The 18,841-nt window shown below is 40.3% G+C and overlaps 1 protein-coding gene across 8 annotated transcripts in view; it reads right to left on the bottom strand.

Annotated features, from left to right (window-relative positions):
* Positions 1-18,841, bottom strand: part of SORBS2 (sorbin and SH3 domain containing 2) — a 197,640-nt gene that overhangs the window by 12,772 nt on the left and 166,027 nt on the right. For 7 of the 8 annotated variants that reach the window (XM_036298344.1, XM_036298345.1, XM_036298343.1 and 4 more), the window contains 5 exons: positions 16,648-16,736; positions 15,072-15,118; positions 12,557-12,671; positions 12,345-12,473; positions 10,010-10,213 (listed from right to left, as the gene is read on the bottom strand). In XM_036298344.1, coding sequence (XP_036154237.1) covers positions 10,010-10,213; positions 12,345-12,473; positions 12,557-12,671; positions 15,072-15,118; positions 16,648-16,736 — 584 coding nt within the window. Of the gene's footprint in view, positions 1-3,681; positions 3,859-5,330; positions 6,093-10,009; positions 10,214-12,344; positions 12,474-12,556; positions 12,672-15,071; positions 15,119-16,647; positions 16,737-18,841 lie in introns of all 8 variants that reach the window. The other variant, XM_036298337.1, reaches the window with a different exon arrangement.

Genomic DNA, 18,841 nt, shown 5'->3' on the forward strand with positions numbered 1-18,841 from the left:
TCTGCCCTGTTTTCTTTGTTTATTTGAATAGATACAAAGTAAGACAGAGGGCAATTTTACTTACTATCCATCAAATTGCATAGGAAGTGCCAATCATTTGTTGGGGTGGTGGTGGTTGGGGGGCGGGATATTCTAACCAAACTCATAAGAAGAAAATATGACTTTTCTGGGGAAAATGATGAAATGCAGTTAAATACTAAATATTGCCCTAACTCCAAGCACCCTGAGACTATGTTGTCGTTCTTTCAAAGCAAGACTTTTAATTTGTTCGCGAATGAGCCACCGTTCTTGCGTCTGAGTGCTTTATTTTCCTTCCAGCGGTGGACAAAATTAGCAGTGCATCGTGTGGTATTTGACTTGGCTTATGAGAACTTTTGTGGGACTAAAGGACCTTCAAATAAAAGCGTGGGGTTTTCTCAACTCTCACTTAGGGCAATGCTCATGATAATCAGTGATGAGTGACCTGAACTCCGCAGCCTCCGGGGAAGAGATGCGTTAGGCATTGTTCTTCAGCTTATGGCAGGGGAGTCTTGATGCCCTTCAACTTCCATTCTCTCCTCTGTCCACCCTCAGTAATGGAATCCCGCATGTTAGGTAGGCATGTGGCCATTCTGAATGAAGTCTCTAGCCCAGTCTTGTACTGAGATGCGCTCATGTGATACGTGCTGACAGAGGGGAACGTGCGGTTTCTGGGAAGTGGCCTTCAAGAGGTACAGACTCCCTGCCTCTATCCTCCTTCCCACGTGCCAGGATGAGGACGGGACTGCTGGAGCTGGTGCAGCCACTCTGCAGCCACTTTGCAGTGGGTGCATCTCCTTGAGGATGGTGAGACCAAAGGAAAGGGGAATCTCTTGGGTTCTCTAATGACTACAGAGCTACATACAAGCCCTGGATGCTTAGCTTTATGCCTAAGAGAAGTATACTTCTACCTGGTTTTAAGCGTATACTTTTTTTATGTCTTCTGGCACTGCAGCTACCCCAGTCTTGACTAATACAGGGGAGATTGTCTATAAGCATCAGAGAAATACCATTTAGCTGTTAGAATGATGCGGATCAACAGCTGGTGAGATCATCTGAACACATTAGGGAGAATCAGGGTTTCATTTTATGTTGGAAGCTGTGCTCGGGGGGACCACCTTCTGATGGGATGGCAGGCGGGTGAGGAGACTTCCTGATGGGACCCCAGTGAGTTTCTTAGAAGAAACCAAGGAAGAGCCTTCCTAGCGCTTCATAAAGAGCTTCTATAGCAAGTAGAGCCCTCGTGCTGTAAGTCTCTTTTACAAAACATTCTCTTAGGTGGAATAGGAAGCTCAGCTTGTGGACACGCTGAGGAGTATAATGACTTGTATTATGAAACACCATTATTTAAAGAAAAGATGCTGGCAAGACAAGAAAATATTGGATGCTGATTTATCTATCAACCTCATTCTATTTTTCAGTCTTCTGTCACTTACAAAGTAGTGGTAAATTTTACTTTATGGAAAATTTTGGATTGCATGTGACAAACTTACATTGTCCGAGAAAATTTTTTAAAAGAATCAAATTGCATTAAATTAGGATAGGTTAAGCCCTAGCCAGTTTGGCTCAATGGATGGAGCACCGGCCTGTGGACTGAAGAGTTCTGGGTTCGATTCCAGCCAAGGGCACATGCCCGGGTTGCAGGCTCAGTCCCCAGTAGGGGGCGTGCAGGAGGCAGCCGATCAATTATTCTCTCTCATTGTTGATGTTTCTGTCTCTCTCTCTCTACACTCCTTTCTGAAGTCAATAAAAATATATATTAAAAAAAATTAAGGTGGGTTAAGTTAAAAAAAAAAGTGGTTCATAGGGGTTGATAAAGTTGTAATAATTTCCTGCATACTGTACTTTGCGTAGTAAAACATTATTAAAATTTTATTTTCTCTTAGCTTTTAGTGCTGGGTTACTTTCCTTTGTAACTCCAATATCCTTGACATGGAAGGAATAGGAAGCCTTCTTAAAGGACTCAGGTCAGCACAGTTTGTCACTGTCAGATGTGGGGTTAAACGACAATAATGGTCTAAAACTTGTAGTTGATTCCATTTGTATTTAATTACTGTCTTATTTAGGACAATTTTCATAATAATTAGTGATGATTGACCTAAAATTTGCAGTCGCTGGAGAGGAAATGCGTTAGGCATTGTTCTTCAGGGTTGATGCCAGCAAGACTAGAAAACATTGGATGCTGATTTTCTTTTTATCAAACTCAATATCTTTACAGGCACAAATAACTTCAGGCAGTTTATAATCTCTCTGCGAATAGAAAAGTAATTTATAAGGTTTCAAAAAAAAACCCAAAACAACCCACTCAGTGGGGGATTAAAAATAAACATTTGCTCTCACACAGGGGATGCAATAGAGAAAAAACCAGTTCAGTTTTCTGGAGATAGTTATTTGATGTGGTTACTACGGTATTCTTTCCAAACAGCTTTATTGTGAACACCTCCGTTCTCTCCTCACATTCTGCCAGTGCCTGAGACCTAAAGCCCCCGTCTCTTAAATTACAGAACACCGATTCTAAGTTATGTTCCCCTTACTGATTAAGCTTAATGGCTAGAGAACAAGGAGAAAGGCAAGAAATAAATACTTTGTCCTTAAAAAGAAAACCACAGAGAGAGCTGGGGGGATTGGGGGGTGGGGGGAGGGGGGTGGGGTGGGGAAGGCAAATTCTTAGTCTTAGACATTATCCAAGTGTTATTATCTTAAAAATTTCCTGCCAGCAAAGATTAAAACCTCAAAGGGCAAAGATCAATTAGTCTTGCAGTATTCCATTTTTCAGACATTTTTCCTTTCATGAGTAAGAGGAATTCACATGGCTGACGATTTTGGTGGGTGGATCTGCTGAGTGGGGGGTGGGAGATTGCCCAAATGGCCCTGCTCAGGTGCTGGCTCTTCCCAGAACAGCCTCGGCGTGGCCCCTTCTCTGCAGGGTCTCTCGTGTCAAGTTCTAAAGGTTGAGGGTGAAGGTGAGTTATGACTTGAAGTCTACCACCTCTTGCCTAAAGGGGAAAATTTTGGCTCATTCGCGTCATAAATGCAAAACTTGCCCAGGAGGGGGTGATTTCATTCTGTGAGTGTCGTCCAGGCTCGTTCCAAGGCGAGTCCTTCATTTTGGTGAGATCTTTCAAAACACTCTCCTGAGGGTGTTTGAAAATAGCAGTAGAGCTGCCAGCCTGCACATCTCAGAGGTAGATGCTTTGTTAACGCCTACAATGAAAGGAGCTGCGTTCCTGCATCCTCATCAGTTTACTTCAGTTTTGTGGGAGAACAAGGCTCAAGGCAGTCCAGGCCCAGGAGCATCCTGCCCTCAGGCTCTGCTGACCTGGCCAGTGGGTGGGCAGGTGAGCCCCCTGAGAAGTGACAGAGAGTGACAGGTACAAAGCTGACGCCTTTGAGTGGGATGGTTCTCCTGCTGACGCTCAACTTAAAAAAAAAAATCTTATGTAAATTTTAGTTTGTTTTTCTCCTGCCTATGGGTATAGCCGCTATGCAAATATATATTTTAACTTTTTGGATAGAGGCCATGCTGCTGTTGTTAAAAGTTAGCAATCAGTCTTGACATGACTTTTTTAGATCGTGTAAGATGGCACAAATCGAAATACATACATGTAAGTTAATTAAGTCCATATAAAGACATGCAAGAAACCACACACAAGATGCAGTTACCTTTAATTTTGGTGAACTTATTTCCTGTTGGTAAGAGTGTTTAGGGAGGAGAGGTGGTGAGAAGGACTGGGCAGGCTGAGAAAGCGTAGAGACCAGCTGTGAGGCCGAGGCCGAGGGAGGAGGAGAGGGAGGGGAGGGAAGCAGACAGCTGGGGATAGGTGTAGATGGTCCATCTCTCTAGGGAAATGAAGGTAGCTTAAATATTGAGGAAAGACAAGATGAGATTATGCTTGTGTCCAGAATGAGGTCACATGGTCAGCCTTTAGGTAACATCCCCCATATTGAAACAAGTTTAAAGTTAACCAGTACTGGTGACATTTATGACAAATTCTTGCTTTAAAAGCATGAACTTTTTCTTTTGAATTTCATTCAAGATTTCAATGGGTATGATCAGTTTCATTTTTCTGATGTGGGGGGTAAGAATCCCCATAGTCTATAGGCAGGTAGAAGTTCCTGAGACCCAAGCCCTAGATCTAATCATGTCTTAAAATTAAACTGAAGAGAATGTGAGCCATTTAAGTGATCAACTAGAGTCATGCTTGACTGACTGCAATGAATGATCTTTATTCTAAGCAGTGTGTTTAGTTGGTACAGATGCAGGTATGGCTGGGTTCTTTGTTCAGGTGACGTTTTCTCTCTGGGTTGAGGGACAGCCAAGCCTCAGGGTGTTGTGACTGTCCACGGGCCTCATGGGCACTGACCATTATTTAAGCCCAAGGAGACCCTGTGTTTGCCAAGTGCCTCTACATTTGTTATTGGTAAGATCTAAGTAGCAAATTATGGTATTTAAACATGATTTTCATGTTCAGAAATCTTTCAATAGAAGATCCATGGGGGACTTGCATAGTTGCATAATATGAATCATTCATTTTTTTTGTCTCATAATTTTGATATTTTCTAGTACCAATATTTGCTACGTAATTCACAGATTACATATGTGAGATATCGAGTTTTCGTTTTCTTAAAAGAGAACTTGACAAGCTAAAGACTCAGGGTGTTATCCCTCTTTACTGATTAAAATTATGGCCCAAGTTTCTTGGTTTTTAAAATGAAAATGGCAGGACCCAGTAGTCACCGATTGGAAGAAAGCTCTCTCTTCAGAAAGAGGTGAGAGGGAACCAGAACACTATCTTCCTCCTTCTTTCCTTCCTCCTTTCCTTTCCTTTCCTTTCCTTTCCTTTCCTTTCCTTTCCTTTCCTTTCCTTTCCTTTCCTTTCCTTTCCTTTCCTTTCCTTTCCTTTCCTTTCCTTTCCTTCCTTCCTCTCCTTCCCTTCCTTCCTCCTCTCTCTCCTTCCCTCCTCCCCTCCCCTCCCCTCCCTCCCCTCCCTCCCCTCCCCTCCCCTCCCCTCCCCTCCCCTCCCCTTCCCTTCTCTTTCTTTTCTGTATCAATTTCCTCATCTCTAAAATGATAGCATAACCCACCTTAAATATGAATGTATAACTATAAATAAATAATGGAATTATATTATACATTTCCATCATCTTATTAAAATTTGCTGTGTTGCCATACACTCCTCCACCCCGACTTATATAGTGCTTGTTTCTTGAAAGGACAACATCTAAGGCAATGTTTATTAATATGATTAGCTGTCCTAGCTAATTGTCGTAGGACAGGTTAGTTGTTCAGGGATTAGGCAACATTGAAATACCTCCTTATTGGTGTGAGCTGCACGGCTGTGTTCCTTGGGGGCTCTAGGACCTGGGACGGTGGCTACTGCACCTTGTGAGCAGCCGGGTTTCCTCTTCTCTTCCTCCTCTTCGATGTACAGACTTGGTTTCACCTCGGGGCCATCATGGCCCCACCACGAGGCATCTGGGTCTTGATATTCAAGCCCTCCTCGGATGCCTGACATCAGCCCCTCACAGAGTTCCTCTTCTTCCTCTCCAATGACAGGGAGGGTTTGGGGCAAGGGACCCACATTAGTGTGTGCAGAGGCCACAAACTTATCCCCTAGGACTTCAGACACCTTTTCAGGGCTCGCAAAGCCTTTTCTCATTGTCAAATCTGCACACTTGTTCTGAGTTGTCTTTCTGGGGTCCTGGACTGGCGTTGTCTCATAGGGCTGGACTGGAGTTGAGGTCGTACCTGTGCCACGTAAGGGTGGCCGAGGGGAAGGTGATTTGGCCGGTACAGCTGCTAGAGGCCATGGGAGGGGAACTGAGGGTTCCTCTTTAATTTCAAGGGTGATCTCCTCTGGGATATTTGGCTCGGCTTGGTCAGCTGGTAAGGTGAAAGCACTAAGCTTCTCTAATTCATCCAAGAAGTTGTCCAGGAAAGGAATCAGAGGGTTTGCCAGAGGACACTGAGCTGTCAGGGAAGGCCACCCCTGGCTAGGCCCCTGCTGAGCTCCGTTATCTGGGCCAGGAGAAGTTCTGTGCATGAGAGGAGGGGCTGGTTCCCTGGGAGCCAACTTAAAAATGAGCAGCGAGTGTGACGCCAAAGAAAGGAAGAAACCAAGAAAATAACAACAGTGCATCAAAACACAGAGACAGAAATGCAGGGAAGGTAGTGAATACAAAACAGTATTTTATGCTGTGGCGTAGATTTGAAGAGATTTTGCTGAATTTTTCCTACATAAAACCACTAGCATGTTAGAAATTTATTTGGAAAATGAAACTCTCCTAGTATTCGAAAGGGGTCGTCAGTGTCAAATGACAAAGTAGAGCTGTCATAGCAATTATAAGGATAGACAGTGAACACTTAAGAGGTTTAATTTCATTTAACAGACTACCTCTTTTAAACTAGGTTCCCAGATTTTGACTTAGTAGTAGAAATGGCTTTGAAATGGTATTAATGTAGAATGAAAGCCAATAATTAACCCTTTCTCAGCTGCTGAATTTGTGAGGTGTTCTTGCTGCCGGAAGCAGTGCCCAATCCCATGAACTTCCCATAATTTTCTCACCTATGTTTGCCAGGTGATTATAACATATGGCATAAAATATTTTTACATCTTTATATATGAACACATTTCTAAATGAGTAAGTTTGGAAAAATATGTTTTGAGAACAGAAACCCATGATCAGAATGAAACTGAACTTACACTAATTCTTCAAAGTTTTTATTTTATTATATTTTTTGACTTCAAAGTTTTTAAAAAATTCAAAGTAAGTGATTACATTGAAAGGGAGCATATGATGTTAGTGGGAAAAATCTTCAGCTAGGACTTTCATCTCTCTCAATAGCTTGACATTTTATATAAACTTGGGGGGAGTATAATTTAAGCTGAACCTTCTGAGTAAAAGTAGACTTCCGCGTATCTTAATATTATTGCTATATTCTGGATATATTGAACAAAACAGAATTTTTATGTAAATTCATTCAAAGGTCTAGAAGTGCTGCCTAGTAACATTCTAATACATGTACCTATTGCTATTGGGCTGGGAAGGATGGTTCATGCCATGCGTGTGAAGGCCTTGAGAGAGGCTGGAGGTTGACATTTTACTTTAGTTTTTCCCAGGGAATGATTTTGGTTTTGGAAAGAAAAAGTGTTCAAGAAAGAGTATGGAGATATGCTTTCTGGTTGGTTGTACAGGGTGAGTTGGTTGTTCTGCGCTCAGCACTCTGGGTGCCAGGGCCTTAGTAGGTATCAGCGCACAACACACCTCCACTTAACCTTTGACTTCTGTGTCCTATAATAGGAAAGGGGCATTTATAGAATTTATTTAGCCGTGTTTTTTCTTTTTTAAGCAAATATGCCATGTCACCATGTGGTGGAATAAAAGAGACAAAGTGTCATAAAACTTATGTGAGCATCTTATAGAAGATTCAGCACTAAGGCTTCTTAGCACCTGATACAAAGAAATACTCTACACGTGATCTATTACTGGATAGATTCCTAGCAAGTCCTATACATATTTAATTTTTAATAAGATAGAAATGATCTAAGTCTTATTTGATAGTCTAGAGAAGTTCCCTTATTGGCCAGAGTCCAATTGTATGCTCTATGCTATGCAACACAAGAATAGATTTTGAAAGCCTGTGAAATATATAATAAATTCAAGATGATTACTTTTCACTTTCTCTCATGGTCAGGAATATAATGTGGATGATAAAGATCTTTAAATTCTACCCCGATCACAATTACTATTGCAGTGTCATTACCACCATAGTTACTAATCTATGTTTAACAGGTTCAGAGCACTTAGCTTTATAAAGGACTTATTTCTACTGAACGTCAAATTAAGTATCCTGGGATACTCATATCACAAAAATATACCTATAATACAAAAATCATTAGAATTGGATTCTACTGTACAAAAAGCAGAAATATCAGAAATATTATCAACTTATATTTGAGCCACCCCTGAAAAACAGTATATCAAGAAATGTGATTGAGTGTGTCAAAGAGTGATTCATAAATCACTTAAATTCCTTCCTTATTTGCAAATATCAGTTAGAAAATAAGATATGTAACATATATTGGATATCATCGTTTAGAAGTACATTATAGTTCTTTTTCTGAAAATGATGGAGTTCTACACTACTGAGAAGTTCCCTTCATTAAGCCAATATCACAGCACAGATTATCAGATGGAATAAAAACCATTAAAATTTTTTTCCAAATTGTGGATGTAAGATTTTCAATATATTTTTCCCCAGCAGTGAGAATAAAACACTAATTATTTATCAGTGAAATTTGTACATTCATCTATTTATATAAAATGTAAAATCTGGTGTTCTAAGAAAAAACTTAGGAAACTGAAAATACATTTAAATCATATTCACAACGAAGATTAAAACACTGTGATCTAAAATATTACATGCTAATATTAATTAGGACATTATGGACGAATTTCTTAAATGTTAAAATAAGCCTTTGTAGAGATACATGCTTATTTTTTCTTATAAAATTTTATTTGAAAGTACAGTTGCTTTGAATTTATTTGGTAGTTCATTCATTTAAGATGACTGAGTAGTGGATAAGCCAAATATGCAGATGAGGATTCTTATATTTTCATTTATCAGTAGGAACTACTAAAGGAAGAATGTTGATCTCTAAGTGCTAAGCTCTGGTAGTGAAGTAGATATACTGAAGAAGATTCTGGAAAAGTTTATAACCAATCAACCAAAATTGAATGGTACCAAATGGTTCCATTGCCCAATGATAATGGATTGAGAATAATTACCCTGCAACTGAAACCCATTTTTCAAAGAGAAGTAGAATGAATATAATGCCAACCTTTGCCCTTTTAAAGAAAATGCTTCTCTTAAATAGGAGATCTTAGATTACTAGTATTTGCTTTTGTGAAATCCTCCTAAGACTTATTTTCAAGGAGAGGGTTAGGGCACTGGGGGTGCTATCTTGAGGTGGTCTGGCATTGGAACATGAAATGACTGTACAACATCCGATGTTGATGTTATGTTGCTGGCTCTAGATGGTTTATTTCCCATGTCCTAGCCTTGATCTTAATTATTTATTAAAATAATCAATAAATTATGCAACATCATACACTTTTTAAATGTTCAGAAGTACTTACAATATTTTGAAACTAATTCCTTGGTAATTTAAAGTTTTATACTTGGAGGTTAATAAAAAGTTGAAAGAAATACCTAAATACCACCCATAAGAAGAGCACACTATATTATAACTTAACAGAAAATTAAGAAAAGAAATTCACATTATGAGTAAAAAAAGTAGAATAGCCTTTTCTAGTTAACCAGTTCAGGGAGCAAAGTTCCTTTTAGACCAGATATTGAGAAAGATAATTATCTTCAGCCACTAGCTCAAGTGAGATAGTAGAACTGGTACATAATTACCCTAAAACTATGAACTACACATGAGGGCCCCTAATGACCAATGATATTTTCATTCAGTCTAATAAACACTTTAAAATTTTACTCTATTTCTCTTTCTATATTAAAAAATCTCAAGACTTATACAGAATATTTCAACCTAATTACCATGTACTTTGAAATAAACCATTTTGGGATCTATTGATTTTTCTATATATGCATACATACATATGTATATAATCCATTTAATATATACATATATAAAATTAAGCTTTAGAAAAAAATCACATTTCAAAAAACCAGACTTTCAGAAAGCAGGTATTTTATCTATAATATAGGCTCTTATGATACCAATTTTTCTCTTTCAGTATTTTAATTTGAAAATGAAATTCTCAAAATTAAGCATTAAACTTTTATGCCAGTACCCATAAGGAAAATTAAGTTATATTGACTTGACTTGTCACTCAAACTTGGAAGCATTACATGTAAATCCCTTGCTTTGCAATAAAGATGATGTTCTTAATGATCTAATATCAGCTATTATCTTACTCCAAGCTCCCCAGTGTTCTACTAATATGCTAAATGTCTTCTTACCTTGTTGGAACTTAAGCTGTGGATTCTATCACTCGAGTAGCTGTGGGGTATTGGAGGGTCGGGGTAGTCCTCGGCGCCTTTGGCTGTGTTCCTCTTCACGACTTCTACATAGGAAACAGGGAAGATGCCTTGTCTGTTGGTTCCTGGGATTTTACCTTCATACCAGTTCTGATCAACTCTTTTGAGAAGAATAACTCTGTCTCCCTGTAATGAACATGAGGAAAATGCATTGTAAGTAGGGAGGTGACAACATCAGAAATATAATTGCCAACGTTTTCTAACAAACAATAGTTTTTCATTTGGGAGAGTGTTATACCTCCAGTTTTATTTAGTCAGGAGAAGGCAACTAAAGTCTCAGTTCATTCCCAAATTATAGCTGATCAACATATATGCCATTTAGTCACCCATGCACGACATCTTTCCCTAAGGGTGCTTGGTTAATGTGAATGGGCTCATGCGTGTTCATACTGGTTCCGTGTGAAATGACTTGTGTAATGTCAAAAAGCAGAACGGTTTAATAGGCAATGTCTCCTAGACAGCAGCATCCTGCCATGGACAGTCCACAGAACGAGCTTCCACAGGAAGGAAGAGCTTCTGACAGGTCACTCAGCTCTGTGACGGCGTGCCTGAGGTGGTTGCAGGAACCAGCCTCCGGGAGGGATGAAGTTGAATGGCACACCGTTTTTCTTTTTACCCTACACATGCTAACTAGTAACAAAGGGTGAAGCCAATGGGGTGGCGCCAAGACAGCCCTCGTGTTAATCCACGTCTGTGGCCAGGGCCGACACCCACCTGGTCTGCATGCAGACGGCCTCACACCGGCATCCATGCTGAGTGATGGATCGCCATGCCACAGTGGCCATTAAGCCTGTTTATAGAGCCCCTGGCTTTTGGAATAATAGAACTTTCTACAGTCACTATTCCTGCCACCTGCAGTGATCAAGCCAATGCCACAAAACAGTTTAAATTTTAACTCGAAACCACACGTGGCCCAGAAATAAACGGGCAAGATGTGGTTCGTCCAGTGCAGTGGTTCTCGACCTTGGCTGCACATTAGAATCACCTGGGGATCTTTTGAAAATCCTGATTTCTGGGCCTCATCCTCCGGAAATTCTGTTTCTTTGTTACTAATGTTGTGGCCCCACCCCATAACCAAGAAACAGAATTTCCGGAGGATGAGGCCCAGAAATCAGGATTTTAAATAGATTCCCAGGTGATTCTAACGTGCAGCCACGGTTGAGAACCACTCGGTTAGACACTAAAACTCCGTGCAGCTGCATCCAGCAGATCATGCAGAAGTTTGGGCAGCTGCACCTGCGAGGACGAGAGAGGCGACTGACACAAGGTCAGAGCTTCAGCACCGTAGGGAGGCCTTTGTCAGGGCTACTCGAAGCGAAAGCTTGCTTTTCGCAAATGCTGGGTGGTTTATACAAACTGTCCCCCTGCCACAGAGCAGGACGTACCAAAGCTAAGTGGCTCTCCCTGCATCTTAAAATTGCACTGCTTTTCTCTGTAACACACCAGCACGAGGCTGATGCCAGGCTACTGCTCGAGCTATAAGTGCATTGGCGGAAGCTTCGATGGAAAGTATGAAACAAGCTGATACAGATGCTGTGCGGCAGCTTGGAGGGTAGGAGAGAATCTGTCGATGGTGCAGACCCAGGTCTCACAGGGGAGGAGGAGGCGAGGCTCTGGAGCCAGGAGGAGGACAGGGGTCCTTCCCTGTATTCACCGCAGGCAGGAGGCGCTCTTGGCCCGCCCGCGTGTAACCACGGTCTAGTCTACGTGGTGGGCAAACATACAGGTGCCTCAAGCAAACGGACACGATTGCTTAGCAAACACCGAAAACCATCATGGAACCATTCTCAGCTGTGTAAAGCAGCGAGGTAGCGTGCTTTCCCTACTGCTAGGAAGAGGCACTAGGATTGGCTAGGCTTCCAGTGAAACAGGGGGTCAGTCATGAGGCCTAGAGAAGGAAAAATGCTCCCCAGGAAGAAACAGCTTCATGACTCCAAGATAAACATATTAATTAAAATTTAAAGAGAAACGGAAGGAGAAGGGAGCAGAAGAACAATCTTTTGCAGTCTATTGAAGTGCTTTTCCTTTTGATGCCTTTCCACAAGTTCAACTCCATGGTGCTCAGGCCGAGGCACCCCTGGGAAGGGAAGCCCCTCTGAGAAGCTTTGAGTCTCACAGGGACCTCATCTGGACACTAGGAGGGGCAGGAAACAGTGGCCCAGGGAGTGCTCTGTCCTTTCTTTACGGAAAAACACAGACATGTCTAAGGAGGATGACAGCCTTTGAAAGGCACCAGGTCAGAAGGCAGCCCGGGTACCTTTCTCAGCGACAGCTCCACGTTGGTGTCCGCGTTGAAATTGTATTTGGCGATAGCTTCTCCGATTTCTCCAGGCTGGGCTGGGGGCGGCGGCCTTGCGGGCTGTGCTTTCTCAGGAGGTGAGAGTTTCTAGGAGGAAAACAGTTGTTTATTCCTGATCCACGAGGACTTTGGGATGAGCACCCATGTGAGAGGGCCGGGAGAGGACTTACCTCCACGTAGGAGATGGGGAAGATGCCCACTCGCCCGTGGTGCTCTCCCTCGTACCAGTTCTGGTCGATTTTCCTGAGGATGTAGACAGTGTCTCCTTTCTTAAACGACAGCTCCCTGGGAGAGACATGCTCAAATGGGTTTTTCTTGATGAAGAGCAATTATTCTTAAGGTCACTAGACCTGCATTCGGCCGGGAAATATACTTCTGATACTTAAACCATTGTACGCCATAAGCATTTACATAGACCAACTTTAAGATTTTTTTTTTCTTTTGGTGAGAATTTTCAGCTGAAAATATTCCAGAACACCTGAATTGTAATATATCTATTTTTATAATATTCATTGCAAATTTATTTTTTAAAATTAAATTAAAAATATTGTGGCGTGTGGGGATGGCTTCCGTTTGGATGTGTGGCCGTTATAAAAAAATCTGTCGAGCCCAGTCGGATAAGGATTTGCCTTACAAATTCTTAGGATTTGCTCACAACATTATATACCTTTGGAAATGTGATTTTACCTCATTTTCCTGTTTAACAATGGAGACATTACATTGGAGGAATTACATAGCTGTATTTTTTAAAATTAAATACATTTCATGTATTAGGTAAATAAAAATAGCTTTTAAAATAGATATTTATTTAAAACAGGTATCCATCTCTTGCCTGTTAGATGTTAGGCACGAAAAGCGCTCCTGTCTGGGCATTAATGGAAATGGCTTAAAAATGAGGCTAGCCCTTCTGTATCTTTCAGTGCTGGCTGGGTGTGGGAGCCTCTGAAAGTTGCCCGAGTTGGCCGAAACCTTGACTTTTGTTGCAAATAGGTCATTGTACAGGGATGATGAGCAACAGCTCTACGTATATGAGAGCAGAGCAGAGCAAGAGGAATGGGATGAAGCTGCAATAGGATATATTTATTTATGGTGGGAGGGGAACAGTTTTCTCTTCCTAAAATTATGGGATGGCTTCCATGGTGACTATTTAACCTGCTTCTCTGAGACGTACACCATTAGGCTTAGTTGGATTAGGAAGAGCTTTATGGGAGGGGTGGTGCGGGCAACCCTTAAGTCTGTGCTGTTGATGCTCCCATGGGTGGCTGGTGGAAGAGCAGGCTTCCCCGAGCCTTTGCTAACCTTGGACTGTCACAAAGAAGAAATGAAATTCACGTGTTCTGTATCATTATTTTATAAAACCAATATGCATCCTCCAATTGTCACACTATATTCAAAAATCAGTAGTAGTGAGGACCATAGTATAGTAGACACAAAGCGGATGTTACTTCTCTAATAATTTTAAAAATGTAAGCTTTTCTTTTAGGAATTTTTTTATTAACACCAGATTTAAGCCATGTTCAACATCTTAATTTCTAAATAGCATTTTTGTTATTTGGTTCATTCCCTATCTCAGCAGCCTTAGCCAATTCTGAATGATTTTATTTTCTCTCTGTCTTCTACTAGAGACAGACTCTGGAACAATTAACTTATATAATATGCATTTTCATGAATAAATATTTGAGTTATTGTATATATTCAGTCTAAACCACGCAGTGTAATTTTCGGCCAATTTACAATGAATTTAATATCTTGAATTCTGATAGAGACTGAAGTTTCTTAAATAAGGTCCGGGCACATGGGCCACTGAGAGGCGGCAGACTCCCTCCCATTTGAGCCAACTCATGTACCTAGTACCTGTACTGACTTTCCTCAACCACATGCCCATCTGATGAACAAGAGTCTAAAGAAAAAAGGGAAAGAAAGTATTGCAACACAGGAGTACGACAACACCAATATCAAAGGCCACAGGAGAGAATGTTGCTCAGACTTGCTGAGCTTTTTTTTTTTTTTTAAACAACAACAACAACATATTTTTATTGATTTCAGAGAGGAAGGGAGAGAGAGAGAAATAGAAACATCAGTGATGAGAGAGAATCATTGATTGGCTGCCTCCTGCATGTCCCCTACTGGGGATTGATCCTAAAACCCGGGCATGTGCCCTTGACTGGAATTGAACCCAGGACCCTTTAGTCTGCAGCCAACGCTCTAGCCACTAAGCCAAACTGGAATCGCTAAGCTTTGAGTGTTGATACATGGAGATTTTATGGTGGGAATCTGTGCACAGTTCTAGTCTTCAACCCCGCAAACTATCCTTGATTTAGTTGGATAAATAAATGTTATCAAATTCTCCCAGGAAGTGTTAATTACTCCCCAACTCTTTATTTTTACTTCATCTTGACATGAAAATTCGAGAAACAAAGATGCTTAATTTCTTTTTTTGTTTTACCTACCCATTTGAATTCATTGTGCTGTAATATGTTTAGTATAGTTTAAAACTCAATGATTCTCAACTAAACTCAAAATGAAAATAAAATTACCCACATTCCAGTTAATTCAGAAGGAACCATTTAATTAGAGTGGATTGCTGCATTATTTGAACATGTCCCATTGCAATATTTATCTCTTAAAGTATTATTAAAGTGTATATAGCCAACTTAAATCATATGATGAACTTATCTTACTTACTTAGATGTCTGAGCCTTAAAATCATAAACAGCTTTTGCAGGCAATTTCTGGAAAGGAAGAAAAATGATTAGCACTAACTTAAAATTTTGGGTTTCCTATAAGAAAGCAGTTTTATAGGAATTAAAGAGGAGTGAAACCTCAAGAAATGATTAAAAATATGTAATGTAAATTCTATATGCAATTTATGAATAAATCAATCATTTAGATGCTTAAGCTATAGCAGGAATATAATAGATAGCTTATTCACCATAACTACTGAAAGTCATATTTCAGCTTAGCAACTAAGGTAGATAAATGCCATAATAGGGGAATAAAATGTCTGCAGAGGATTCTGTCCCAGTTATAATTTTGGCTGTAACCAAGGCATTTCCTGGGATAATTGTGGAGTCAGTTATCTATGTCTTATGTATTGGCACAGCTCTTTCTGAATCGTAATAAAAAGACTGGTGAAAGTTGGGAAGGAAGTCATCATCCCTTTTTCTAAACACTTATGAACATAGTAGCAGAGAAACATTAGCCCAGTTATCGCTGGGAGGTTGTTTAGTGGCCAACAGTATAGGCTGGATGGTCTTGCATTCCCCGGAAGGTTCAGGAATTCTTCAGCACATGGTACACCGGCTGCTCATCTTTTAGTCATGACATGTGACGTGTGCTTCCCATCAAACCGTGGGGCCCATGGATCTGACTGGGGCACCGGTAAGCTAGCTACTCCACCTCTTCCTTCCCTACTTCGCAATGAGTCCCTCACCCCACTCTTTCCCCTGTGATTCAGGCAGCCTGGACCATTCTTGACTTCTTTTGGCGGGGAGTCCCACGGGCACAGGACTTTAACAGACACCTACAGAGATACTCCTGGAGGGGCTGCCAGTCCAAGACCAGCCTTCAGACCCCACCAGACCCTTATGACTCCAAGGTAGTGTGAGCCAGAGCTCCAGGCCTGGCTCAAGGCATTGGTCAAGAGCTAGTAGGTAGGTGGTTCCCAGGGACAGTGTTGTTTTTTTTTTTTTAAATTCTTTATTGTTGAAAGTATTACATATGTCTCCCTTTTCTCCCATTGACCTCTCCCAGCCTGCTCCCGCTCCTGCACAGGCCCTCACCCCCCTATTGTCTGTGTCCATTGGTTATGCTTATATGCATGCATACAAGTCCTGTGATTGATCTCTTACGGGGCAGTGGTTTTTGAGGGACCCTCACCAACAAAAGCAGGCCAGCAACAAATATCTATATAGCCTTTGTATTGTTCTGCAAAATGGTTGACCTAGGGCTCTCCCTACATCACTGGGCCAGGAGTTTGCAGATGCTTTTAGACCACGACTGCCCATTCATGGGTGTGAGGTCCAGATGCACAGAGGTCTCATTGCCACAGCTGGGCTGCAGCTGGAGCCGATCTGCAGCTGGGGTCAGAATGCAAACTCTCCAGTCCTTTGCTCGGGCTCCAGGGAAAACGTTCTAAGTTTCTCTATTGTCATTTTTATGTTTTTAGTCTGTGTTCTTCACTGGTTTTGGATGTAACTTTGACTGGCAACGTTTTCAGGTATCTTACTGACAAAAACTTAAATGCTATTGAACAAACTACCTCTTTTTCTGGAGTTCCTCTTCTGTCCCTTGGTGCATTCCTCCCCAAGTCAGCCACAGTGGACGCGTAGCTTCTAGGGGACTCGCGGTCTATTGGAAAGGACAGGGTGAGAGTGAGTACCCACCTATTCAAAGCAGACGTGTTTAGCTATTTTTCCTGGTGACAACTATTTCCCCCCTTAAAATATGGAGAGACACCACAATGGAGAACATGGGTATGAAACTCATAAGGAATCATACAGTTGTGACATTAGACATAAAAACAGAGCATTTCAAAAGGAAAATTACCTGAGGTTGCAGAAGTATTATAGTCGTACCTATAAATATAATTGTTGCACTGCTGATATAATTATACAGCATCCTCCAGGCCAGAAAGTTCATAGTTGCAGGAATTTTTCATCTCGAAGAATTTCAAATATTTTCTATTCTTTTTGCCTTCAACTTATAATGACTATTTTAAGGCCTATAGAAGATGGACATTTTGTGGAGCAACAATTTAAGAATGTAGTAAAGAAAAAGAAAGTATGATGATGACATAACTATGATCATGTCCATTCTCTCCCTCTCTCTGTTTTTAAATATTTACTGAGACTTGACTTGGGCCTTATTTCTGTTCTTAGCTTGTGCTCAACTTAGCTTATCAGGAAGTAAATATTTATTCCAAGAAACAAAGGGATAAATATTCTCGAAATAGAAAGTATCACGTCTGTTGCCAAATTGCTTATGAAATAGTGAATTGTTTTTGTTCCCCTTAAAGCAAAGTCTAAATAATTAGTTACTTTACAGAATTATGATTGCAAGTATCTCTTAATAGTTATCTTATACTTTACACATTTATATGTGGAAATGTAACTCAAAGTATTCCAGTAGCCTATGTTATAAAATTTTACCAGTATAACTGGGTCAAAATTTGTAAATTCTTTCTCTTGTCCCTTTAATAAATGTAGTTATGTTGAATAACAAGATGCAGTAACTGTGAAATAAATCCATCTGTGAGGATGAGAAATACCGATTTATAAAAAGAAAACATGGTCTAAAGGTTTTGACGGCTTTGATGACAAGGAAGAATTGTCCACTGATAGTAGGTGGGATGTCAGTTCCATGACAGATAAAGATAAATGCCTAACTCTCCGTGAGGTGTGGAGTCTCTAGGCTTAGGAAGGTAACATGACAATAATATTTCAGGTAAACTTAACCAGTTATTTTCGTGAATGCTAGAGGTTTATGTGCAGTATTTTTTCACTGTAAATTAGCATATTTTTATGATCATAGGGCTCTCATAGTGATCATAAATTTTATATTACTTTTGCTAAACACAACTGGAAAAGTAAATATTTGAATAAAATACAAAATACCCTTTAAATGCATTGCAAAGCCCTCTGAACTCATGCCTTACTGATAGTACGTACTCTATACTGTTGAGTGGTGATTAAACTAGGATTTTGAATAACTGGAAAAGGTAGCTAATTTATTTAAAAAATTAGATGCTGACAGGGCTCAGTTGGTGAGAATTTCAAATTGTAGAAATTGATTTTGAAAATGCTAATTTGTTGTTTTTGAATCATGTTGCATAGTATAAGTAGAGCAAAGATAAATACTAATAATATAGTGAAGTTGTGCAATGAGAATTAACAAGTGAGCCATATGCTACATTAATATGAAGCTTGAGTTATGTCTTTTTTTTGCCTAGAGATATAGTCTATATTACAAATTCTGAAGTGTTAGGGGTTTAAATCTGTTAGTGCTACCTTCTCTCGACATGCTCTTGGTCAAGTTTATTGTCCTCTCTGGATCTCCGTTTCCTTCATTGTAAAACAGTGCCTATAATAATCCCTATCACCCAGGCTTATGCCAGTGTTCACTGGATAATGTATGTGAAACATTATGCAATGTCGGGTATAATGTCTGGTGATCCAACTTCTTAAAATCTACATAGAAAACAGTTGCACCTTAAGGATTAATGAAAACAACTGTATAAAGATATCAAAACACTTTGTGCTTTTCAGTTCTGTAAACCTCAAAAAAACATTTTCTGCATCTGAATTGCTATCTGTCCTTGTGTTGCCAATTCAAGGTGATAATCCATCCATGAAAACAGAGTTGAGAGTCACGCTTAACTTAAATGGCCTAATTCTAATGTCAATAGAGGATTATTGTAGCAGAAATAGAAAATAGATAAATTAAGCAATGGAATG

Source organism: Myotis myotis, unplaced genomic scaffold (assembly GCF_014108235.1).
Source record: "Myotis myotis isolate mMyoMyo1 unplaced genomic scaffold, mMyoMyo1.p scaffold_m19_p_3, whole genome shotgun sequence".
Lineage (NCBI taxonomy): Eukaryota > Metazoa > Chordata > Mammalia > Chiroptera > Vespertilionidae > Myotis > Myotis myotis.